This window comes from Parus major, chromosome 1, assembly GCF_001522545.3.
Source record: "Parus major isolate Abel chromosome 1, Parus_major1.1, whole genome shotgun sequence".
Lineage (NCBI taxonomy): Eukaryota > Metazoa > Chordata > Aves > Passeriformes > Paridae > Parus > Parus major.
This window is the reverse complement of record NC_031768.1, coordinates 99954210-99981524: the sequence shown is the minus strand read 5'-3', so window position 1 is coordinate 99981524 and position 27315 is coordinate 99954210. Positions and strand designations below refer to the sequence as shown.

Below are 27315 nucleotides of genomic sequence, written 5' to 3'. Positions count from 1 at the left end.
AAACTTGTGTAGCCAGTCTGGAGAGACCTGCCAAGTTTTGTAATGACCTTCCAAAAAACACGAGAAACAAGATTCTAACGAGCTCGGGAGTTTTCTTCAAACCTAGAGAACTGAGATAAGTGGGACTCCCCACAAGGAAGGATCCCAAAGGAGCTCAGCTCAGAGGAGACTGAGAAATCCAGGGGAGGAAAGAAAAATACAGAAGTGCAGTAGAATCAGAAAAAGAATTTTTTAGAGAAAAGTTACAAACGGTGCCACTTGGGAGGAATGATGTTCAGTGAGTGTCAGAAAGAGCTCACAAAAGCCTCGATCAACACCTGCCTGGATCAGAGCAGTCAGTTCCTGAAAGGAATCTGTCTGGAGAAAAACATCTGCTATCAAATTCCAGAGTTCCAAGGGCCTGGGACTCGTGAAACATCAGATACTGCTGGTCAGTAATCTGAAGATAGCCAACAGGTCTGATAAGCTGTGTCCAGTCTAGATAATGGGATTGAGTATCTCTAAAGAGGAATTGTTTGAACCCAGTGTTATAAATCTCTATTGTGATATTGGCTTTCGCAAGTATTAGGATGAATATTATATGCTAAATACTTTTTGGCTATGTATGTACTTTTTTCTTGCTAACAAGTTTAAAGCTTAAAAGAATCTTCTAGTACAAGCAAGGAAACCCCAGAGGGCAAAGACAGTGGGGCCCAAGCTGTTATCAGCAGAAGAACAATGGCTGTTATCAGCAGCCAGGACCAGGCCATTGGCAGCAGCGGAAGGACGGATGTGGAGCCCAGCTGTCACCAGGGCAGGACAAGGGGCCCAGACTGTTATCAACACTGACCATTTGCAGAAGAAAGGAAACCAATCTTAAAATAATGATTGTCAGCAAAAATAAAAACTATACAGAACATGTTCTATATAGGTGGAATCAGGGAGGGGACATGCTAAATACTTCTTGAAAAAGTTTGAACATGTATTAAACCCTCAGAGCAGGATGGGATAAAAAGGATGTTCCCCAGATACCAGGTGTGTTCCTGGCAACGCTCCAGGGCACCCGGCAGTTTTAACCCTTTGCTTTATTTCCTTTGTCTCCTAATTGTCTTTTTGTTTATATTAAACTTTTTATAATTTATTAAGTGAATCTTGTTTTTCACACCAGTATATGGGGGAAAAGGCAAATATGAGGTTTAAAGAATTAGGAACCCTGGGATGAACTGCCCTTTCTGAAAGCGTGGGAAACCCAGAAATTCCCCAGCAGTGTGTTCCTTCCTGCACCCATCCCTTCAGAGGACACGAGGGAGGAGGGAAGAATGCGGGCGGAGGCTGAACACCGGGAGTTTTTTGTGATAATTTCAGAAAGCAGGGTGAGCGGTTTGTTACATTGTTGGAGGTTAAAAAATTGCATGGAGAGACATGATGGGTTGTACGGATTCTTTTTGGAATCTTTACATTTTGAGCAAATAGCAGGGAGAGTGGAGAAAATGCTGGAAAAAGTCCACGCTGCTTCTAAAACCACGCCTTTAGAACAGCCCCCTAACTCGTACTCTCCATGTAGGTCTGAGGAGCCAGAGTGAGGGAGGGAGCCAACCCTGCCCTCTGACAATTTTGACCACTAAAGGTGATGTTAGGAAAGGCTGGTGAAGATGTGTCCACCCAAGAGAAGGACACAGGAGTATTCGCCCAGCAGGCGGGCTCAGAGGCTGCCCAAGAGGAGGAGCCACAAGGAGTGGTGAGATACGGCGGGATGGCCGAGCCACAGAGTGACCCTGAGAAAAAGGGGGAGAGATTAGAAGCAGTATTAGGATGCTGCCATAGACAGACAGCAAAGCAAAAGGGGCTGAGCAAAGTTACAAAGGCCCGGCCCTCCGGAGGGGAGGTTGGGGGGGTGCCCCTGTCCAGCACTGAAGCTGAGCCGGCAAAGTTCATTCAAGAAGTTGGCCGGGCAGTGGGACAAAAAGTTGCGGTTTTCATTTGGGGTCTGATTTCTGGCATAAGCAGCAGTCGCCCAAAAAAGGGATTTATTTCCTGAAAAGGAGTTTCTCCCTAAATATAAGTTTTTAGATTTTTTTTCTCAGATTCAAAACCTTGGGCTGGCAGCACAAACACACTGCAGTGTCAGCGGCCAGAAACACTGTCACCATGGCACCACTGGTGAAACAACAAAAAGCAAGCAACAAAACAAAAGAAAAAGAAAAAGAGAAACAACAGAAAGCTGGACATCTTGGAGAGGGAGAAAAAAGAGAGTTTTAATTGGGCAATTCAAAAATTAGAAGCTTTGTAAATTGCATTGTTGGTTAATCTGCAAATTGTTGTAGTCATGATTAAGTTTTTAAAAGGAAGTCCCTATTGAAAGAAATGCCTTCAAAAATAGAGCAAAAAGTTTATAAATATTGTATAGTGGTAGATATATATATATGGATGTTGCATTTCTAATGATATCTGCTGGTTTTGTTTTTACAAATAACATGGAACATAATAATAGTTATGTATCCCAAGAAATTTAAAAGAGTTTTGCTTTGTTTCAGTATTTCCAATACATGAAGGTTTTAAAAATGTTATCTTCTCTATAGATCTACTGATAATGTAACATTGTATGATATGGAGTGATCATCAGGTATTACTACTGTAGTTACAGTCAATTTCTGCAAAATGCATTTCTTTGAAATTGAATTGAAAGATCAGAGGTGGAGCTGCCAGGACAAGGTTGTGTCTGAAAACTACACAGACAGTTTACCAACAGAAATAAAAAGTTACCTTGCAATAATTAGTTTTAAAACCTAATGTTAAAATATTGAAAGATTTACAGCTATTAATAAAACAACCTTTCAATTAATGTTATCTACAGAAGATATTCATAGTTTTAAATATAATTAGCTAGGAGAATTTCACTGTACAAGACAAAGTTAAGTTAACCATATATTACCTTTTTGCTTGTTTATATTTTACAATTTTAATAAGGTAATTTTAATGTGAGTCCTTTTATTATAAAAAACATGTATAACAGCATATATACCGATTTGGACTTTGGATTTTAATTAAAAGTTAGACTTAATGTTTCTGGAAAGTGCTACAAAAGCTGAATGGGAACTTGGCAATTCCTGTGTTGTTGTGTTTTTTTCTCTAGTAAAACTGCACTTTAAAAATCCTATCCAGTTTAAGCATATACCAAGCAAATTCTTGTTACGAGTAAGTATTTTTAGTAACATCTGCAGTTATTGTGAGTTATTCTCAAAGCCAAATAACAGAGAATTGTGATGTATTTGTTGCATCCTTATAACCTCTATAGTGAATCCATGTTACTGTTATATTGTGTTCAAAAAGTATATACCAAACTTTTAGTTGCCTTTTTTATAATAATAGAGTAAGACTGAGCTTTCATCTGATATAGTGTTAAGTGATTAAGTGTTAATAGAATTAAGCAAAGTTAAGTTTCACTATATTTAAGTTTGAGTGTTTTTAAGTTAAGATTTATAAGTTTTTTTTTGAGGTTAAGTTTTGTTATTTCCTTTTATCATAATTAATTTTTACCAGGTTTAAATATTGTTTAATTTAAATTACTTCATGTTTCATTGAAGACACTTGTTTAAACTGCAAAGTATAGTTGTTTTCCTGGAAAGATGAAGATGCCCACAACTTGGACAGCTGTGATAGAACACTGGTGAACACCTGCTTGTGGATAGAGGTGAATGCAATTTGTGACACCTTTGATTTCATCGGAAATTTTATTGTTTATTGTGATCTCTACAGGTTTTGTTTTCTATAGGTAACACAAAAGAATAGTGATTATTACTTACTAAAAAATTAAGAAGTTTTGTTTCATTTTTAGTCATTACGACATGAATGTTTTAAAAATATTATCTTGATTTTTTTCAGACACTTACTGCTGACATATTCATTGTGTAATGTAAATTTATGGATTTCTAAGATGAGCATTATCTATAAAGTGTCGTTGTTGTATTTACAGCTGGCTTTTGACATATCTTTGTGTAATTATCTTTTAGACATGTGTCATTTGAGATTTTTTTTGTTTTCTAACTACAGATGCATCTTGGTAAACAAGTTATATAGCTATATAGTTATATAGAGGTTTGGTTTTTTTTTGTTTTACTCTTTTCCTTTAAGAAGATTTCCTTTTGCCTAATCCAGTATAGCGTTATTATTTTATTTTTTTTTTAATGTTTCCAGAATTCTAAGAAAATGTATCATTGTTGAAAGTTAGGTGTTATAAAAGAAACTTCAGCTTAAACTAACTGCTAAATAGTTTAATTAGTCAATTACCTAAGACTTCTGATCATTTGTTTTATACAAATGCCTTTTAACAGTTTGCTGTGCTTTAAGCATCTCATAGCTGCTATTATTAAAAACCTTGCTCTGAAAATGACTTAAGAGACATCTTTCCAGATGAGGTCTAAGGCTCTGGCCAAGCCTTGACTTTACCTGGATAGAGAATTTACCAATAAACCCAGAAGTTTTCTGCATCAAAACAACATTCAGGTCAATTTGACTTGGCAATTAGTGAATTAATATAACAGCTGAATTTGTACAGTGAGCTTGGAAAATTGTTATCTGGACATGATTTTCCAACCTTCCATTGATTTATCAGCTGTGGCAGACTCTGGGATGAGAGTATATTTAGTACATTCAGTAATTCACGTTACAGATGATTTAGATAATTTTAATATCGCATAATATTAATTTTTCATCTTCTTAACAAGTTATTGATTGCTGTAAAAGTGTTATTTCCTATATTTATACATGTGCAAGTGTTTTACTTTGATGGTTTTGCATTGTCAGAACAAGAAAACAGATATTTTACCCTTGATTACAAGAGAGGGGGAGAAACAGAGGTTGCAGCTCAGAAGCATGGAAACCCTATGTATTTTGGATTTTGGAAAAAAAGCATAAAGATCTTATATCTATTACAAATAATTCCTGAACAGTCCTTTTTAAACAGGTCTTTTACAAAACCAATTCCATCAGTTATCAAGTATTCTTCTAACAGTACTCAAGCAAAGTTGAGAGAGAATTCTTTGGTTCTGGTCAAAGGTTCAGAAGCAAGACAGATTAAAAATCTATTTCAATTAATAATTTGGAAGAAAGTGTATGCCATGTATCACCATGAAAACATGCTCATGAATTTCATGTTCTTTGAAATTCAGTGTTTTTCTGGATCTTAGAACTAAGTATCAGAAACAAGGGCACACACTCTGTGTGTCTCAGACTCCAACAACTCTTCTTTAGATTTCCTAGTATTGAAAGAAATTCAAGCTGTACTGGAAAAAATGAATGTTACTATGATTTACATTACATTTATACACACAGTTACTGTGTTGAGCTAAGAAAAACAAGGAGTTACAAACCTGTTTTTTGAATACAGGTTAACTACACATTCATTATATGTTTTTTTGAAATAATTCTGTAATTTTGAACATGTTAAGTTTAGTGCAGAAGTTTTGTATGATTACAAGATATGAAAGGGAAAGAGAGAACACACATTAGATTTGCTAAATTTTTGTCTCCCATGATTCTGCTGATAGCTGAAAAACTATTTACCTCCTGAAGTATTAATCAGAAGACTGTTAAGGCTGCCTTAACTTGCACTAAAAATACCAAAATGCAAATTAACATTACTCTGAATGAACTCCTCAACCCACCAGGGGCCTAAAGAAAATCTTGTCTGTTTGGGGAGGCTCTTTTCTGCCGAGAGACATGCAAGTAAGTACCCTTTTAGAGGGCATTTAATGCTAGTTGAACAAACATAATATGCTTTTGAAACAGGTATCTAGAAAATTAACAGGTATGTAGAAAGTTATTAAGTAGCTCAAAATCCCTAATTAGTGTCCAGGATTAAATATTATATAACAACTTATTTAAAATTATTAATTTAGCTGCATACATAATGCACATTCTCAAATGAAATGTCATTTCTACTCTCTTTGAAATATATAAGTTCAAAAGCTGGCTTTTGGCTGTACATGAAAAATGGACAACAACTGTAAAATTTTTTAAAATGAAAAGTAACAGTTGACTTTTACAAAGTTGCAGAACTATTTCTAGCTGGCATAAAGGTGTCTGTGCTAATACAGCAGTACAGCTACAGGACTAAGACAAAGAAGGAAACAGTTAAGATATACTTACAGTATTTTCCTTGGACATTCCTCTCAGTTAAAATACACCATTCACTTTTTGTATACTCACTTTGAACTCCATGGGAGCGAACTATTTTCCAGGTTTCTGAGGCCACCTCTTTTACATCCACTTGGTAGTGGTGAATGGGAACACCTCCATGTGAATCTGGCTTATTGAACGAAACCTTGGCAGTGGTTTGTGACAGCTCAAAAACTCGTACTCCGTATGGATTTGATGGCACATCTGAAAAAATACAAGCACAGTTGAAAAATCAGCAGCAACTAGACAGACCTAAGCAGCTGATAATCTACCCACAAAAGTCTCCTTAGAGTCTTCAAGGGAGAAAAAAATAATATTGAATATGGTGCAATAATATTTGTGTTAGATATACAACTTAGTCTTTCTACTACAGAACTGTAAGGAAACCACATTCATTTTCTTGTATGCTAAATTACTGCAAAAACATTTCCCATTTTTGCCTTTCTTTTATGATTTTTTTAATAGCCAGTTTCATCATAGAAATATGTAAGAGATCAGCTTGTTGACTCTATAATTATGTAAAAGAGAATAACAAACTTTAGATCAAATTTAACAAAACAAACACAGCTAATTAGATAATTCAGATTCTAAATTCTTCTAAGTAAGCTTATGATAAATTACCTTATAAATAATTTGGCCATTTTATGGAATGCTGAAACACAGCTGAAAACATGAATCTCTTTTTATTTTTTTCCAAGAATGGATTTCAAGCTACTGAGAAAATATGTTAATGGAAGGTTTCTTATTCTCTGCTCATCTTACAAACTAATTTGCAAATTAGGTTGAAAGAAACATTTTCTCTGAAATCAAAAGCAAAAGTATATCTTTCAAAGTAGAAAAGAGCTATGAAAATAAAGCACGTGTTTGTAGGTGTTGAAATACTACATATGAAATAAAAGCAAAAAATAATATTGGGGTCAGTACATCTTTAAAAATAGAAACATTACATTATTTTTACAATTTGTCATTAAACATATAGAAGTCAAAAGACTAGCTTTTTGAATTGTCCCACATTTAAAAGAGTTATAATTATAAAAAGTGATATTGAAAATTATAGGAAGAATTTTAATTCTGTGGACAGAATGCCAGGGTTTTAAAACACCATTAAAAGTTTCTTTTCTGATCCACTTGGAAATTATTTGCATACTTTATTCCAGAACTGACATTGCTTTTGTTTCCATGTTATAAAAGATATTTTTTTAAGGACATGCCAGAATTTGAGCCTAAGCCTGTAATTTGGTTAGTGGGTAATGAACCATTTACATAAAACATTGTCTGTATTCAAGGGCTGTCAGACAGTTGTGAATAAAAAGAATCAATCTGAGTGTCACTCGGCATTGTTACTTGAATGAAAATGAGAAAAAAACATTCTACAAAATATTAGAGAACAGATTTAATGACACACTCAGCCACAAATTCTCAGGAAAAGGACACTGCCAAATCTGGTGTAAAGGGGTTGATTTGTATAACCTCTTAATTATCAGAAACTTAATTTTTTAAAGAAGAACATCTCTGTCAGTTGTCAGACTTGAGTGTTTTTATGCAAATGTCTTATAGTACCACTTACAGCTGGCTTTTCAATTTCCAGGTCTCCTGAAACCTCCAATACTTCGTGTTTATTGGTTAAACAGATTTTATTTATATGGATAAGAAAGTTGTAATATCATTTACTTAAAGACACAACTATGTGAATCCATGACATTACAGATTTGAGTAGAATTGAAGTCCCAGCTTGTGGGACTCAAATCCTTTCCTATTCCAGAAAACAATCATTAGGATAAGTGATTTTGCAAGAAATTTTCATGTTTCTTAGAAAGGGATTGAAGATTTTTGATCAGATAGAACATGACCAAATGTAACCAGTCTGCTATGAATCCATGAAAAAAACAGACCTGGCTTTTGTATTTCTTTCTAAAGGGATCAAGAAGTTGGGAGCGTTTAGAAAAAAGAAATTATGTTCAAAAAACATATGGACTGTCGTTTTCTGTGACCACACAGAAGAAGAATGAATTACATGAGTTACTTGTTAAGTCAGTATTCATCCCAAAATCAAAAGAGAATGAGCTAAAAGCTGCTATGGATATCTACAGTATTAAAAATAGCATCTAAGCTTCTGAAAATTCTTTTTCTCTTGTTAAAAGTGTTCAAAATAAACCAAACAAAAACAGGGGATAAAGGAATATCTAATTTCATTCATACTGTTTTTATGTTAGTTTTTGGATAATATTTTAATAAGGAAATTCCCTAGTGTTTCTGTCTGCATCAATACAATTACTTGGTCTATGGTATGAAACAAAAATGTGTTATTTACATATCCACATTGTTCTTGACTTTCCAAATATTAAGGAGACCTCTCTATCTTGTGTATGGTTAACTATAATAAGCATGACTCAAGGAAGATGAAATCCTTCAGGTAGAACCTTATGTTTGCTACTGCAGTAGCAGTATAATTTCTGCCAGGGGAAGATATGATTCCTGTTGATAATAAGCATGAAATGAAGCTCCTTTGAAAACCTGGTATGATATGTTGTGTAACTAGCACAACACAATATGTTTAGAACTCACTGAAGTAAAATACATCCACAATACTATTTTAAATATGCATCTCACATTCCAAGCCACCCACTGGTACAGGTAAGTTTTATGCAGTTTCCAAAGTTGAACTATATCAGTTCTAAGGAAGAGAGTGAATAACCTGAAGAAAATATAGCAGGAGGCACATTCCTGGTGAAAACCAAAACCAAATACTAGTAATACCATCAAGATACAATAAAATACCTACTATCTATTTCCAACTAGGTAGATCTGTAACTTTTTTTTCCCCAAAGAAGATCAATAACAGCATAATGAACTGAATCTAATTCTGTAGTTTTCTAATGAGTATGAATTTGATCATGCAAGATATATAGCCTTCTGGTCCTGATCCAGTTAAGCATTCCTTCATTTGAGCTGTCCCCTGTCAGCTGCAATTACTTGGAGCATTGCTGTGATTTTCATGTTAGAATTGCAAGCCTTTTGGATCAATGTTTAGCAGGAGTGAAGAATAATTTGCAATATTTTGTACTCCAAAATCTCTTCCTGGAAGAATAGAGCTGTGCATTTTTCTTGTTCTTTTTCCTTCTAAAAACCAACAGAATGAATCTTAGAGGATGTTAGCTACAGGCAGTGATCACTAATTCATATACTATTTTAGATACAAATTGAAGGACTAAGGAGTAGAAAAAGGAAGGGATTTACTTTCTATGATTTAAAGATGACTTAGTAATAGCAAAGATTCCAAAATACTTTCTTTGAACTTCCATTGCTATCTTTTTTTTTGTCATTGTACTGCTGTCAAAACAAGGCATAATTCATCACAAATTCAGCCTTTAAATTAAAGAAATAAAAAGTCCCAACAAGTCAGACATTTTGTCAATTCTATTTGACATTGGTTTGGTTCTAAAAACAGTATCACTGATAGAGAAGTACATGCAGAATTATGAGTTCATATTTGTCTCCACTGATGTGTAAAGTCTTTACAATTATGACCAAACTTGTTCAATAAATGACCTCTTTTTATCACTGGGGATTTTCTTTTCAAGATATTTTTTGGATAGCTTTATGGAAGAAAATAACTCCCTCTCAGACTTCAGCAGTCCTGGTATAAACAGAGAAATGGAAGTGATTCTGTGAGAGTGGGTAGTGGGCTCTGAGATTGATCTTCCAGTCAGCTCTTGTCTCCTGTCAGTATGTTCCTACTCCAGCTTTTTTTTTTTTTTTTTTCCACTTCTACAGCTTTTCCTCTCTCTGTACATCTGGCATATATATTGACTGAAAATAACTATGTCTAAATGCTGAATCCAAGTAGCACCAGGACCTTGGCAAGGAAAGAGATGAGGCTGGGGACTAGATTTCTGGAGTCAAAAATCTCTATGAAGTTGCTTGTGCTTGTATGTCCTTATAGTGGAAAAAACCCATCAATATTAGATCTACATATATTTACTTTGGCAAATCTCTGAGAGTTCTGGAAAAATAAGCATTCAGTTAGTAAACAAGACAACAGCTAGAAAAAAATTACATAAATAGTAAATTAAAATAAGACACATGCACACAAAGCAAAACACTGCTGCCATGTTGATAATTTCATATCTATGCTAATTGAAAACATGTTGCTGTTTGGTTCACTTTTTAATAAAAATCCTTTAGGTGACACTGCTATTATGACAATGGCAAGTTTTAGAACAGCAGGCTAGATTTTAGTTCTGCCCATATTTTTGCAGAGACAAGTGGGCTTTTGGCAGAATATGATTTTCTTTTTTCATTATACTATTCTCCAGGAAAAATTAAGTCCTACTACTTTGATTTTCTTTTATCTGCATGGAAATGCAAATACTGGTCAATAAAGGAACATCTATTAAGCAGCAGTAAAGTGCCATCATCAAAACTATAGACTAGTAAATTTCTAAATTTGATTTTGCAGTCTTTTCCAGTTGTCAATCAGCCTTTTCATATTTCGAGCATGACTTTATTCCATAAAATAGGTTACAGGGTGCATTTTCTGTGAAGCTCAATTGTGGTCTTTCCCATGTCTTTATTAGCTTTTGTTGTCATAAATTTCCACCTTCACTGACTTTGTGTGCACAGGATGCTTCAAGAATATCTAATTCAATAAAGTGGTATAGGAGTTCTGAGTATCAAATGACATCACTGACTTTTTGGTTTTTAATTCCCTGTAGTATTCCTATAGAAAGGAAAAAGACAAATCATACAGCTGTAGCATCTCTCATTTGCTCAGAGAAGCTGTGGATGCCCCATCACTGGAAGTGCTCAAGGCCAGGTTGGGCAGGACATTGATCACCCTGGTCTAGTGAAAAGTGTTCCTGCCCAAAGCAGGACTTTTAAAACCTATTCCATCCCAGAATACAAGGAAGAAGGGGAAAGGAAAGTCTAGGAAGAGTAAGGCTACGAGATCCTTAGAGGTGAATCCTAGTTGACTTTTTAGGGCTCAAGATTCAGCCCAGCTATATATCCAGCTATGCAGAAAATCTACTTTAATAAATAAAAAAAGAGAAACTTTCAAGATTCTCATTAAGTTCTGTATCACAACCTTAAAGTTTACCATTTTAAGATATTAAATTACCTATTCCAATAACATAGTTCTAAACTACTGATGGCCATGTGACTTTCTATTTACCTACACAAAACATTTAAAATAATTATACTGAGACCTTGACAAAACAGAAGAATGCATTTCTAGTTCATACTGGCTCCCTGAATAGCGATATTTCACATAAATTATGCATAAACTAGATTTGGACAAATCCAGGAATATCTGTGCTCACCTCAGGCTCTGAGAGCCATTGGGGCAACCTGCCAAGCTGACCTAGATTGCCAAAATTTAAGCCTGACTCAGATTAAAACCAGACTGTAAGTTAAATTCTAAAATAAAAGTTGTGGCTGTTGTTCTGACATGAAGCATCTAACCTGAAGTGGAAACAAGTGAGTATGGCTCTTTTCACATTCTATATGTCACATAACATTTTAAAAGCTCAGGAAAGGAAAAAGGAGGGCGCCCATGTGGTATTTCTAAAAGTTGATCACCACAGCAGTCACATCATGAGCACATCTGATTCAGCTTTCAACAGAAGTCTGAAGTTTCTAAGCAGATTTCATTCCAGAATGAAACTTCACATACTCTACAGCTTTTCAGTTGTTTTGAAAGGTTTAAACAGAATTCAGTCTGATTGAGTAGCTCTGTATAATCTGAGTGAACAGTTATGGTTTTTCTGTCATACAAACATGGCTGTAAATTGCATATCAATTCTGAAAGAAATATTCCTTTTTTAAATCAGCAGTAAGTCTAATTTCTTAAGGAAGGAAACTCAAATAAAGATAATGGAATTTTGACAGTATAACTTTCTAAGTAGAAGTAAATTAATAAAACAAAATGTAGTTTGATTGTGCTGAAATCCAGCGAAGCAGAAAATGGAACAAACCATGAAGGAACAAGTAATTCCTGAAGAATTTAAGGAAAAAAACTATTCAGTAAAATGATCATTTGTGATCAAATTTACCCTAGCTGTATACTTTACTTAATACTGTCTCCCAGATAGGAATTGTATTTATTTTTCCCTGACAGAGTCTTTTTAAAAACATTCTATGCCCCAGAATTTATATTTAAAATCAAAGCCAGGAGGCAAAGCAGGCTGCATTGAAATACATTAAATTAAATTATAGCCTTTAATATGGAAAATATCAATCATTAGGCCTTCCTAATCAACCAAAGTGAAGCAACCAAGGTAATAAAACTAGGGAGAAAGCTGCATTTGACATCTTATACCTGTAATTATTATAGTGGTTTTATCCTCTGTGTCCCTGATCATTTTCCATTTCCAGCTGATGCCAGTTTAAGTGCAAAACTTGTAATGATGAATTACACATTTGGGGTTTTATTCCAGAAACAAAGTCTATTTAGAGCAAATACCAACCTTTCAGGATACTTAGTATTAGGCATTACACTACTGTAAGTAGTGCATAGCAGGTAGTGCATAGTAGTGCACAGTGACACCCCAAATCCAGTTTTTCCAGCCCTATTCATTATCATTACTAAACATCCTGTTTTGTTTTTTTTTTCCTATTTTCTGCATTTAATATAATTAACTAGAATATACCCATATAGTTCATGCTTTACATGCTCTCTTCCCATAGCTCTATTTATTCTCATTCCCCTTATTATAACTAAAATACATATTTTTAAGTGTTCATCTAGCTTTCTGATGAATTGTCTGAAAAAAAGATAAGCAAAACATTGCAGAAGTAGAGAATATTAATATGTTTAAAAAACTGCCATCGGTGCCATTTCTGATGTAGTTGTATTTAAAAGCAAAAAGAAAGTATTATAGCTTGTTATTTGTTTTTCCTTGCATTTCCAGGGGAGCTCATGTGTGAATTTCCTGAAATAAAATGACAAAATATTATGTGCTTTTTCAATTAACTTTTCAATGCTAATATTATTTATTAAAATTGATTAATTAATAAAAGCAGGGGATATATACATAGCTAAAACAATCATCCTGTAGTATCATGCATTGTGATGAGATGTTGTTCTGCAAATATAAGAAAAAAACAAAACCATTCTGGAGAATATCTGTTGAAATGATCTCCCAAGTGTATACACATTTATGAAAAAAAAAGCATACAGTGGCAACCACAATATTTTCTCATCATTTTCTCTCCAGAGAGGTAAGACACCAGAGGGATGCAAGCAGGGGTTTTCTTTCCTTTCCTATTATTTATGTTCGTGGCTTCAAGAAAAGTTTTCTTTCTTGGTAGTCAAATGTAGCTGTCAAAGGAAGGTAAGATCACACCACAGCTAACACGCCAAAAAAGTTGAAAAATGAAGGGTAATGGATCTTCTAAATGATGCAAAATTGTGTTTCACAGAAATTTGAACCCCACATTTTCCTATTTTAGGAAGCTCAGTACTTTCCACAGTTCTTCAAAACCAAAAGGTATATTATAGTAGGAAGGTGTGCTAGTATCCTACAGAGATAATGGGAAAAACTTTCAAAATTGTGTACAAAGTCTAAGAAGACTATTAATAAATAATGAGGTTTTATAATTCCTGAGACACTAAAAGAAAATAATTGCCCAATGGAGCAAAAATAAATAATAGCAGCAGGCCAGGTCAGAGTTGCCATGTGACTGGATGTGCATGCTTCAGGAATGCTCCCCACTAAAACTCTTCCTGGTAGGAGTCTAAAGTGGGGTTTTATGTTTTTTTTTTTTTCTTATATAAAAATAAAATTTAAAGAAAAAATTAAAAAGGAAGAAGAACTAGAGAAAAAAAAAGTTTTTATAAATAGCGTCAGTCCATTCCATAAGAAAATGTAATTGCAAGCACTGCTAAGAAACTCATTTAGTTTCAGTTAATAGTTATTTCTGCCCAAGAATAAACAGATTTTTTTATTTGCTTGAACAACAACAGGACATAAAAATATTCGGACATTCTGTAACAATAGGACGTAGAATATCTCAGAGCTTAAATTATTTCAATCTAGCACTCCAGTCAAATTCTGCTTTCTTAATAATTAAAAGTGCAAATGGAGATAGAAATTCTTTGCTGGAGTATTTCAATCTTTTTGTCATTGTTGCTTTTTCAAGAAAATAAAGAAGGAGAAAAAGGAAAAAAAGAATTTTCTAATTCCTTCTTACTTTTACTGACTGCAAACCATATGTGTCTCTGCTGAAGTAATAAAAATACATTGTTATAAATGTAGGATATAGTAAGAGCAAAGGAAAAAAGGTTAAACTAATTTTCTTCAAGCTTCAGAAAGCTTTAAAATTAAATCAAAAGAAGATTCATATTCTGAGGGAACTGGTTTATTTTACTTTATATTGCAGCTCAGCTCTTAGACAATAAAATTATCTACAAACAGTCCATGGAATGAAATAAACAGAGGATTGTGTGTCTGAACTTCATGTTGATTAAAGTAGGAAAAAAAATTAAAGGAAACAAAATTTGAACTTACCAGCTTGACCAAGTGTATACTCCTGATGTCTTGTTCCTATTCTGTTTGTGGCTGTACAATTATACCGTCCAAAATCACTGTCGGATGTGGGAGCAATCTTTAAAATAAACATACTTTGTAAATATTAGTTGCTAATTAAATTTATTTTTAAATCAGAAATTCAAGTATGGTCTCCTTAACCAATACGCAGATGTGTTCTTCAACATATCTAGTATATTCTCCAAATATAGACCTAAATGTATGTTTTTCATGTTTGATTCCCCCTTCTCAACTTCAAATGAAATGTTTAAATCTCATTAATTTAATTCTCTGATCATGGAAAATAGTAACATTGTTCATCTTTATAATTTCACTTTTAAACAAGAATTAAAAAAAACCCAAACAAACAAAAAACCAAAAACTAATAAACATTTTGTAGATATCAAGAGCCTACCAGGAAGTCACATTAATTTTCAGTCTTAGCTTGATAGTTTAGTTTTAAATCTATTTCTGGATTTTTTTTAATTCTAAGAATTATCTAAAGTATATTTTTGTAGTGTGTGGTTGGAAAACTGAGCATAAGCCATTCAAATAGGGTTTATTTTTTGCCTATTCATAAGAAATGTGTAGATAGATCAGTCCATATATAATTGTTGATTGTTTTGTTCCCTTTTTAAGGAGTGTTACTTATAAAATTGTAGGTTTTAGCCTTAAATACCCTCTACAGTACTTGCAGTGCTGCCAAACTGAGGACAGAATTATGTTCCACCACCACACTGATTTCCATTTGCAGTCTTACCTCTAGAATCAGCTTTCTTCCTGTACTGTAGGTCTTCAAATGAGTTGTATTTTTTACAGGTAAAACTAATTTTCCTCTTTTCCACTGAACTGAGGCAGACGGATTTGCTAGCACTTCACAGCTTATATTGATGGGATTGCCTTCCCAAGAGTAATACATGGTTTGATTTGACACGAATGTTGGAGCAACTGGAAAAGGAAGTTTATTAACCAGTTTAGTAAAACAAGCTGTATACTCATATCCAAGTTTTCATGTTCAATGAGAAATTTCAATTGATTTTTTGTGTCAGTTTACCACTGAACATGGAAGTATTAGTATTCAACTGTGAGTTTCTTGGGCTTTTGTCTCGGTCACTTTCTCCTCTCCTAAACAGTTTCAGCTGAACTTCTTGGGAAAGAGAATATCTGTTAAATATATTTAATATTAGGCAATTACAGGCCTTGAAAGACTCTCTCAGAAATGAGGATGAGTGTTTCCTCTTGAGGATGACAAACTCTTCAGCCAGACTGTCATATGACAAAGGGAGGTGACCTAAAAACATATCTTGTCCGTTCATGTCCTGATTCTTTCGCTATGGAGAAATTACATTCACTCCTCTAATTTTCTTGTGCTATGGCTTCACCCATTTCTGACTGGAACTTTATCATACTTTATGAAATATTTCTAAAGAGAGGTATTTATTTGTGGAAATAAAACTTTAAAAAAAAAAGCAAAATAATACAAAAAATGTTACAATGTATTCTACCTACTTAAAAAAAAATATATTGTGATTACATTATTTAGGACAATGTTTATATCAGTTTCTTATGAAATTATCCAGCTACAGCCAAGGAAAAAGATTATATGTTTTTCTTACACATCTGACTTGGCTTGTAAGAATTGGCTGCATTAAACATACACCAAACAATGAATCTGACACAGAGGAAATCGCTGGTTTGCAAAGTAACTGTGATTTTCATACTGCAGTGCCACTAAGTGACAAGACTTATCCCTTCTACTCACTGTTTCGCTGGAGAGCAGGAAGTTTAGGGAGCTCTATAGAATGAGAGGGAGTAGTCTTTTCCCTTTTCTTCTTATCTCTTGGGTGAATAGTGGGGTTTTTTAATCAAATATTGATTTGTGTTAGTTCCTAATTTAATCGCTATTGTCTTTTAACGGTATTAAAAAAGATTCTTTAGTCAAGGATACTCCCTTAGGGGTTTAATTCCAAAAGAGAATTATCAGTTGCAGCTGTTGTTGTTTTAATATCTAAGATAGATATATGTATTTTTTTGATAAATAGCTCCTATATCTTTCCATATGTGTCTCTGGAAAATCTGTTCTAGTCCTCTCACGTATAGCTTAGTTTTAGGCAAGAAAATTCCTAATAGGTCTATCAAAGACCAGAACTGAGCATCTTTAGAATGAAGTAAAATTTAGCTTCAGGAATGGTTAAAAACATCTAGTTCTTCTTTTTTTTTTTTTTTTTTCCCCGAAGTGCATATTTCCAACTTTTTCCTGTTTGCCTCTGTCAAAAAGCATAACTTTTTGATGACATATGCTGCTGCTGCATGCAGATATACAGACTTTGAGCAAAAAGAACTGTTATCAATAGAAGTTTTAAAACACAGATCAAAGCTGCTATATTGCTCAAGGCCAGCAGCATCTCCTTTAATAACTGTTCAGCCCTTATTTTTTGTAGAAAAACAAGCATTTTCATCCAAATAAGTAAAGCTTGCCTGGCTATGAATTTATTTACGAGACACAGGAGCTCATCTTTCTGCTCCACGAGTTTTAATAAGTAATTCTAGTGATCTTGATTTTCACAGACCTTTAAATACCCTATATTTCAGCAGCTAAACTGTTTATTACAAAGAACAGACTATCAAAGATTCCTCAGAGTGTGACATCTCACACTAGTGGAGAATATGAAGAAAAAAGAAAACTGCATAAGCATGTTTTATGGTTAGCTATGGTCAACAATCTCAGAATAGCAAGGCTCAGAGCCTTGCTTTTCCTCCAGGAATGAAGCTTGTGGTGGGAATAACTTGTAAGAAAACTGTACAAATGTATTTCTGGATGTTCAATAGATGGATGAATAGCATGTTCAACAAATAGATTGGAAATCTCATTAGACTTTGCGAAGTTCCAAGTGGGGTTATTTCACACATTTTGTGTAAGCACTGAGTTCCAATGTGCAATCTCACAATAAGTTTACTATATTAATGAACACTAGGCATGAATGTTCAGCATTAAAAGATACTCTGGATCTGAGAAATCCTCCTTCCTAGATAACGTTTTGTGGTTAGATGCTCAATACACATGTGGCAAACTCATATCCTATTTTAAGACTTACAACTGAGAAAGTAGTGTACACTTCTATACTGCAGATAAAAGCATTTAAGAGAATAGGAACTTCCAATTCAGACTTCTCTCTCTTCTAAAGGTAGATTTTGGATGCCCATAGTATCTGTTGATATTTTAAAAGAATAAGTGAGTTATGGACTGCCATCTGTACAGAGCTGCAGGTATTAACATTCATAAACACAATAAACCAAAAATTGGACTAAAAGTCTGTCAAATCAAGATATATCCCAAATCAAAAAACTCAAAATTGTAAAGCATTCCCCTCAAAAAAGAGCTTTGTAATTTCCCTCTCAAAAAAGCCTGTGTAAAAAGGCTTTGCAGCCATTTCCCCAGTCAAGAGCTCCAATATACAAAAAGAAGAGGACTGTGCTAATGACTCGATTCAGAGAAATAATCTTAAAACAAATGATTTTTGATTTCCTAGTCAGGAACAGATTAAGATGCTTAAAGTGATTTCCTGCAAAAAGAATATAATTCTGGAAATAATTTTCATTTTACAGTATAAATAAAAGATATTTTACATTTCCTATGAAATGAAAAAAATTGAGTTGGAAGGGAATAATTTGTTTATAAAGAGAACTTGTTTTTTCTTGTATGGTCTTCATAACTTACTGCTGTTTAGTATGCTTAAATGGTTACAGAATTAGTATTTATCAAACATAAACACACATTACGCTTAATATAAAACAATCAGGAAAAATAACAAACCTTAAAGCCAAGTCTTTGAAATATGTCTGACTATTTTATATGTCTACAAAGCCTGATAAAACAAAAAATTACAGTAATAACCAGAATATTGATCAAAAAGTTCTATCAATTGAAAATGAAGTAAAACCAAGATATGAGAAGGTAGTCCTATGAAAGAATCTTTAAATGCAATATATGTATTGTTCTAAAAAATAAAAGATTCAATGAAAATCAGTTAGAAAATTAGAATAATTAAAAATAATAATGTGCTCTGCTTAGCTTCTATGTAAATGAGAATTAATTTACACCTGACAAGATTCAATGCAGGGTGCAAATGAAGTGTTCCTTTTAAGCTTTTTTACATAAAGTAAAAAGTTAAGATGACTTACTTGAGTTCTAAACAGATAAGTAGAAGTAGGAGCTTGAATACACTGTTAAAAAAAAATCAACCCTGAGAGTATTTCTTATATCTGAACTTTTAACACTTTTCTGAAAACAAAATAAATAAAAACCCCCAAAACTTAAAAAAAATGACAAAATTGATATAATTTAATAGATGCACACAATGTCAGAGAATAGCTCAGGTTTGAAAGGACCTTAAAGATTAACCAGTTCAAATCCCCTGCCATGGGTAAGGACACTTCCAGCTAGACCAGGTTGCTCAGAGCCCCATCCAGCCTGGCATTGAACACTTCCAGGGACGAGGCAGCTACAACTTCTCTGGGCAGGATCTCATCTCTCTTACAACTAAAAAAAAGTAATTTCTTCCTAAAGTCTAATTTCTAATATCTCTGTTTCAGTTGAAAACCATTGTCCTTATGCTATCACTACAGATAAAAATTCTCTCTTATAAGCCCCCTGTGCACACGGAAATGCTGCAAATGTGTCATTGGAGCCTTCTCTTCTCCAGGCTTATCAACATCAACTTCCTCAGGCTGTTCCCATAGCTGAGCTGCTCCAGCACTCTGATCACCTTCACAGCCCTCACCTGGACCTGCTCCAGCAAATCCGTGACCTTTTTGTATTTGGTGTCCCAGAGCTGGATGCAGCACTGCAGGTGGAAGTCTCACAAAAGGTGGGTAGAGAGCTGGAATCATTTCTTTCAGCCTGCTGGCCACGGGTCTTTGGATGTGATAAAGTTCATAAGGTTTTAAGGCTCAACTATGAAAGATGGAATATTATTCTGGAGAGATAAGGCAATCCAAATGAAAAAGATGCCTTGAAGGAACAAAAACTATATCACAAAGATATAAAATGAAACCAAACTATTCTATGGGTGTAGGATTCTGTAAGAAATTATAAATTTAGATGGGCATTTCAGAGAAGTTAACATTATGGCACCAGCATCAGCTAAACTCAAGCTGATCATTTTCCCAAGCAAGAAAGAAACCGACAGGTCGGCACTCCAATTAGAATTTGTTCTGGATAACCTATGTAGAAGATTATTAAAGAGAAACAAACTCTGACCTGAAAGCTGTCTCTAGCATTTAGATATCCTTGTTAGTTATAATGTCCAGGAACAGCAATTCAAGAACAGACTAATACATCACCTGCCTTGTCCAGAAAGGAATTAAATTAAGGACGACAAAGATCCAGCTCTGGTGTATGTTTGGTGTCATACACAAAATTAGATACAGCAAATTTCTTGATTCAGTACATGTGTCCAGACAACTATAATGGAAAACTGGTCTGCAGAATCAGATTTGCACTTCTTAATTTAAGAACATAGGTTTTCAAACTTTTGGCTATCTGTTCCCCTGGAACGTATAATAAAAGTATGCGACAGATTGTCAGGTCTGAGACTCTGGGACATTTCCTACAGTATATTATTGGAAGCCTTGCTCTAAAATGATTAATGTTGGCATAAGTTTCCCATCATCGAGGACTTTAATAAACCACATGCTCCAGCAAATCTAGTACTGTCCTTGCCATCGATCCTGTAAAAGTGCCTCTATTTTTTGTAACTCTGCCACAATTTAGTTAACAGCCATCTATCTTTCTCTTGTATTTTCTCCCTCATACCTTTTTCAATAGTTAATATTTTAAAATTAATAGCTCTTCCTTGGATACAAAGTAGAAGAACCTCCACAGACAAGTACAATAACTGTCACATATTCATTTGCAAGAAGAAATAATATTAGAATGACTTCAAAAATGTGGTTAGGTGACTATATTTTAATCTATAATCATTCTTAATAGGAAGACAGGAATTGGATAATTTCAGGATTACTAACTTTCACCTTACTGCTATTATCACAATCATGGCTGTAAGGAAAAGCATCCAAGACCCACAAAAGTAAATGAAACTCATCATATACTGGTTTTAACTTGCCATTATTATTAGGTAAAACCAGAGGGGTCTTTTTTTCTGGAATCCAACCCATGATTTCATAAGTTTTGAGAGGTATATGTTTCTTTCAAAGCAAGTGTAAAGAACACCACACTTCCTGTAAGACTTCTTTTCCCCTGCCCCATTTTTTTGGTTCCTCTAAAAATTCATTGCAATATGACACTGATATTCAATAGTATGATGCACTATCGACTGATTCTACCTTTAGGAAGAGTAAGAGCCCCCTCCTACTGTCAAGCAGTTCTAGTTCCTGGAAATGTTGACTAGGATATTATTTTTAATATTTAAACACCATATCAATTTCTCTATTTCCATAAGATACTTTCTGCTAGATGTAAAGCATTTTGATAATTGCACATTAAATAATGGTGGGCAATGAATGCATGTATGGCTCAGGTGCTTAGTGCTGCCAGAGTAGCAGAAAATCAGTGTACCTATTTTTCTTTGAATTTCACTTGACATTAAAGAATTGTAATTGTTTTTACTTTAAAAAAAAAATCAAACACAAAAGCCAAACTAAAGCCCCAAGAATTTTAATTCCACAGAAATGCCTGCTTTGAATTGATACATCTCTCTAAAATTACATAAACTAGTTTAAATTAGGAGACAAAATTATAAAGAAAACATAGCTAGGTAAAATGAGCAAAGTCTGTCACTAATGATGTATAAAATAAACTGTTTGCATATGTCTATTAATCATTTTGTGTGCCTGTAAATCACCAACACTGGCCATCCAGTCTAGGACAGGAAGACTCCTCCTACATGTGTAATGGTGTGATGGATCTGTAATCCATCACACCAGCAGCAATTTTCATTTTAGTAGTAAAATTATCAGGTGCTGCCAATTGTTAACATATCATTCTCAAACAGTGTCAATTGGTACTAAAATTTCAATTGTTACATCATTCCAGAATTACTGGAATAATTTACTATGGCCTGACTTCATCAAATACTAAATTACATAATTGTCTTACAGGCAGAAGTGAAAAACTGGAATGTTTTTCTCAAACCAAGATCCTACACTCATCTTTCTTCCTGTCTTGTATGTCACATTTTCAGAAGAAGATCCTTTTTCTTTTCCTACCTGTCACCCTTACCTCCACAACATGCCTCCTTATTGATATCATCCCTCCATTCCCTAATGTCTGAATGTCTGTCTCTCTCTCATACATTCCCAGTCCACGATAGTTGCTGTATGGACCAAGGACTCTTAGGCTTTTCATCTATTTAATTTTTACACAGAAAGCACATTGCACAGAAAAATTGTCCAGAAAGCAACAAATAAAATCTCTAAAAACTTGTTTTGTTCAAGTCTCAAATTTCAGCACCACACCAATCAATTCATCTGCTTATTTTCTTCATTATACTCAGATGCCTTGATTCTGCTTTGATGCATCTGTCTTGCAGGTTTACAAAGGGAAAAGGCCACAATGCCATTTTTTCATTCACAGGTCATCACTGAATAATATAAATTACATTTTATATAGTATGAAAATACTTGTGAAACCATTTAAAATTTATCACATTAATTATCAATGTAAATATTTAAATTTTTTGGCCTTTAAGACCAACTCACAGTGTAGAACCATGCTCAAGGAAGTATCAGTAAATTCTTCCTTGTTTTTTTTCTTTTTTGTCTACCTTTACTTTTCACAATTGTGAATGTGAAAATTAATGACAGTAAAAAAAGTTGTTGAGGCATATATATCCATTAATAACTAAATTATTAGAAGGAAAACAAAATAAAATCCAAATTATTTTATTATTTCAAAATTGTATTCTTCTATTAAGAGAAAAGTAGCTAACATTATTAAAAATCTATTTTAAATCATAGCAAATTAATTGCAAAGTTAATCAAAACATGTAGTAGAAAGCTCTGTCTGGTAAAAAATTATGACAAATTTCTAATATGAATATCATGTTTAACAAGTCATTAACATATATTTGAGCACGTTTTTCAGATGCAATTTTTGTTTCAAATTATTTTACAGCCTTTTGGGCTAAATAATAGGTAGATTTATTATAAAGATGAATAATTTTTACATTTTACCACACTTCTGTAATATCAGAAAAAGACAATGGATGCATTCAACTCTGCTTCACTATGGAAGGTTTGGTGAAATGGATTTGGAAAGTGACTTTATGTGAAAAACTGCATATTTTGGAGAGAATTCAACTTCCTTATCCCCTTGAAGTCACTGCAAGGGCATACTAAACTTCCTTTTGTGCAACTGCACAAGTGCGAAGAAGGAAAATAGTAAATCTTACAACATTCATAATATGTCAAAATTATCACACCTATTCTATTATATTAAAGGTTGATCTTTTCCATCTTTGCTTTCTCATTTTAACCTCTAAATTTAACAGGAATAAATGTAACTAAAGCCAATAGTATTTTATTAGGTACAAAAATGGATTTTTTTCTATACTAGTTCAATATTTTGTTTCTCTTGATTGTTTTTTCTTTAATTTGTTTCTTTCCTGGGCCATATGATTGCATTGTAATTCTATATAAACATATGATTAGTGTTGTTTTCTGGCTGTGATGACAGGATAGAGCTGGGTCCTCATGAATAATGGATGAAGGGATGCTGTAAAGAGAACAGTCAGGTTTCTTCGGTGGTGTCCAGTGACAGGAAAGAGGCAATGCCTCCCAATTCCAACCTTTCTGTGATTCTGTGAGTAGTGATGGGATGTTTCTGCACTGATTTCTTTTAACAGAAACCAAATCCAAATGATGAATGGTTTTGAATTTTTCATGATTTATGATAGCAGTAGGCAGCTGGAACTTTTGCAGCATTTATCACAACACCGAGGCTTCCCAGAGAAGTTGTGGATGGATGATCCATCCAGGGAAGAGTTCAAGGCTAGTTTGGAGGGCACCTGAGCAACCTGGTCTAGTGGAAGTTGTCCCTGCTCCTGCCACAAGGGTTGGAACTGAATGACCTTTAAGATTCCAAACCAAACTGTTCTACGATCCTGTGATAACATTTTTGATGTCTGGAACACAGTAGTAGCATTTTCACCAATTGAAAACCTTTCCTCCTTGTAGATAAATACAATTTATAGCTCAATATGCTGAATTCACTTTTAAGTAATGTTGTATATTTTTTATAAAGACATAAAATTAAACTGCATGAATCCAAAGAATCCCCCTCAACTGCAGTGCAACACAGCTAACACACAACAAAGAGAAAGAATAATCAATTCATGAAACCAAGTTCAATACTGCAGCTAATGAGGTTGGTTTCAAATTGTGGCAGGGAAAAAAAAAACCACAAAGGAAAAGACTGTTATTGATAAGCAATACAATAGTATAACAAATACTGCACAGTTTTCTTTACAGGTAAAGACTACACTGCACATGCTGCTTGATTATTTTACTCTTCACCACTCAAAGTTGATACTTAACTAATAAGGAATAGAGCTACAAAAATCATGTTTGGATGAAAAGCAGTATTAAGAAAAACTTCATATTCCTGGAAGACACTATAAATCATTTAAATTTTTTTAGAAATTGCTTTCTAATAAATCATTTTTATCAACTATTCACATGGCTGATCTCCTACAAAAATATACCACGTTACTCAGTGTAATATATTTGTCGTAGATAATTCTATCTCAAAACATTACTCTTTGAATACTGTGAGGAAACAGGCATTTTTGGACCATCCAGCACATCTAATTGCTGCAATATCAGTATTGAAATTGAGAGGTTTAACTAAAATAGTGATGTGAAAACTGGTAATTCCAGCTAAAAAGGTCTCTTAGTCAGGATGCTTCCTGGATAGTGTATGGGAAAACAGAGTTTTCCAAAGGACATAGCTCAGTGCCTTTTCTCTGGTAAAAGGAGTATTGTCCAAAGAAATTTGCATCTGGTGATACAGAGCAGTCAGAAACAGTAGCATCTTACATAATGAGTGCACCTGGGAGGAGAAAATTAAGTGATGGCTGTGAAAGCTTCTGACAGGTTAATGACATTTTGAACACAACAGAGGGAAAACTGTAAGGACACATAAAGAGCCTTTCAAAGATAATAAATGTTGTGCATTACTGGCTTGTTTAAAGCTTAGTAATGATGTTGGGGAACCCTAACTAAGACACACTTTCACTGTGGTGAAAGATGATCCAGCACACTGAACATGTAAAAATTAAGATTTTTCTTCATTGCTAATTATGTAGTGAAAACTTTGTGAAACCCAAGACCTAATGTGTTCTCTCATCACAATTTTTCTTTTAGTCAGGTCTGTATTATGCTTTTAAAGACAAAAAAATACCACATAGAAATGTTAAGGTTTGTATAGGAAAACTAACTTTGAGAGACACCTGATATTCTATGTAAAATCAAGGTATAGTTCACTAGGGTTTATATATTTAAATTCCTCAGGCTGCCTTGAAAACCTCATCTTAGCATACGGCCTGCTTTAACTTTTTTATGTATTTCTCTAATGCTTTTAATTTAAAAAAAATAGTTACTTCTCCATGACAAATATGTAGATAATAACTATAGATACATCTTAATGTAGACATATCATATATTCCACCACGTAGGAACTTTTCAACTAATTACTTATTATTACTCTCATCAAATACACACTAGGCTTCATATTAAAATGGAAATCTTGCAGTTAATGAAATCCATTAATAAATAATATTTGAAAATGGCATTTTATTTTGATATCATTTTGATGTACCTTTCATACTTTATATAAGGAAAATTAAACATATCTAAACACAAAGATGACTTTGCAGGAAGAAATCCTTAAAAATATCCCCTAGCTTCCTGCAATTCATGTCTGCCCAGAATTTCCTTCAGATAAAATTCAGGGTTAAATGTGTCCAGCTGTAATCAGACATGATAATCTCTTCCTGTCCTGGAGAACTGCTCTTATCACCAGGAGCAACCCCAGCAGAGAACAAGGATAAAGCACAGAAATTCTGTGCAATTCTACTGTCAGTTTAAATCTCTGGCAGGGGTCAGTAAGTAAAAGGATGAGACAGTGACACTAGAGCACTCTGTGCCTTCATTAGGCCTGTTTGACTGAGGTGGCATTTAAGGATGTGATGGAAGCAGTTTCCTCTCCTGACTACACAAACTGTCAAACATAATAAAACATAAAGAAAAAATGTTATGGTTTTGTTACTAACTCACAGAAATGCATGGATGCATTGTTTACTTCCATCTAGAAACTAGAGAACAATATCAAGAATGAAATCCTGCTTATCTATTTATATTTTAATTTTAAAATAGTTATTGGGGGAATATATGAGAATACTATTAAAGAAAATTAAAATTTCTGTTAAAATGGCTTAACTGCAAGAGTGAGCCATACCTGAATAATTTCTTCTCAAAATTTGTTTGGAAGAGAGCAAAAACAAACTGATGGAAGAGAAAAATTCAAATATTTTAAAGGGTTTAATGCAATTCTTTAAATGAAAATCTGGGGAAGAAAATGTAAAAGCTGTGATAGCACTGTTTGTAGCTGCAATTAGTATGCTGATAAAATGCCACTTGGAAAATATTAAATCAAATTGAATCAAATCTATTTAATACTGACTTCATGGAATCCCCCAATTTTTACTAGTTTGCTACAAAATTATAAATTAGGTATTCAGTTTTTGAACCTGAATCTTTTGCTGAAATTCCCTAGCTTGCATCTTATCAAGTCCCATAAGTGGAATGACAGATAACCATGACACTGCTTCGTATAGGCAGATGTTGGAGAAAGGACCGTAAGAGCTCAGGACAACCCAGCATTGAAGGGAAATGGGGGCAAGGAGGTGCTGAAAGATTCTTTGAAGGGGCTGTGCTGTTACAGAAGTTTATGGCATAGGCCAGATTGATAGGAGATGAGGCTGGAAAAAGGCACTCCTGGGGACATTATTTTAGAGAACAGGAGAATCCTTTACCATTAAACAAGTGTTTTCTTTCCTGGGCAAGACAAGTAAGTTATATTTGAAGCTCATATACCAGTGCAAAGTTATTTGCAAAGGAAAGCAAAACATTTTTCTAACTCGTTAATCAGAATATGAGACAGACCTATATTGTATCACCCCAGAAATACTTGCTTTGCATCACAGAACTACTTGATTTAAAGGACTTGAGAGAAGCTGTATTTCTGTTGGTCCAACAACACCTGTGCTGGAAAAAACCCCACATTTGAGTTAAAGCTCACTATCAGCTGAGTATTTAAAACTCCAATTAAAGAAATATAATAAAAATCTTCTGTTATACATTAAAAATATTCATTAAAATGAGTGATTCCTCTGATGATAGAATAATATTTCTATGTTCTTTATAAAATGTTTCCTCAGAGGATCTTAGCTCTATAGAAAATTTTATGCTGTATCAAAAACTGTGTCTACCAAGGAATAAATTCAGTCTTTAAGTTATTCCATTTTCTCATATACTATATTTGATTGTTCCCACATATATGCAAAATTAATTCTGCCATACCAAAAAAAGATTCTGCTACTTTTAAATTCTT

The 27315-nt window shown here is 33.9% G+C and overlaps 1 protein-coding gene across 1 annotated transcript in view; it reads right to left on the bottom strand.

Annotated features, from left to right (window-relative positions):
* Positions 1-27315, bottom strand: part of NCAM2 (neural cell adhesion molecule 2) — a 263086-nt gene that overhangs the window by 44241 nt on the left and 191530 nt on the right. Inside the window, exons 10-12 of the mRNA XM_033518142.1 lie at positions 15445-15632; positions 14667-14763; positions 6187-6360 (exon numbers count right to left, since the gene is read on the bottom strand). Of these exons, the coding sequence (XP_033374033.1) occupies positions 6187-6360; positions 14667-14763; positions 15445-15632 (459 nt within the window). The remainder of the gene's footprint in view (positions 1-6186; positions 6361-14666; positions 14764-15444; positions 15633-27315) is intronic.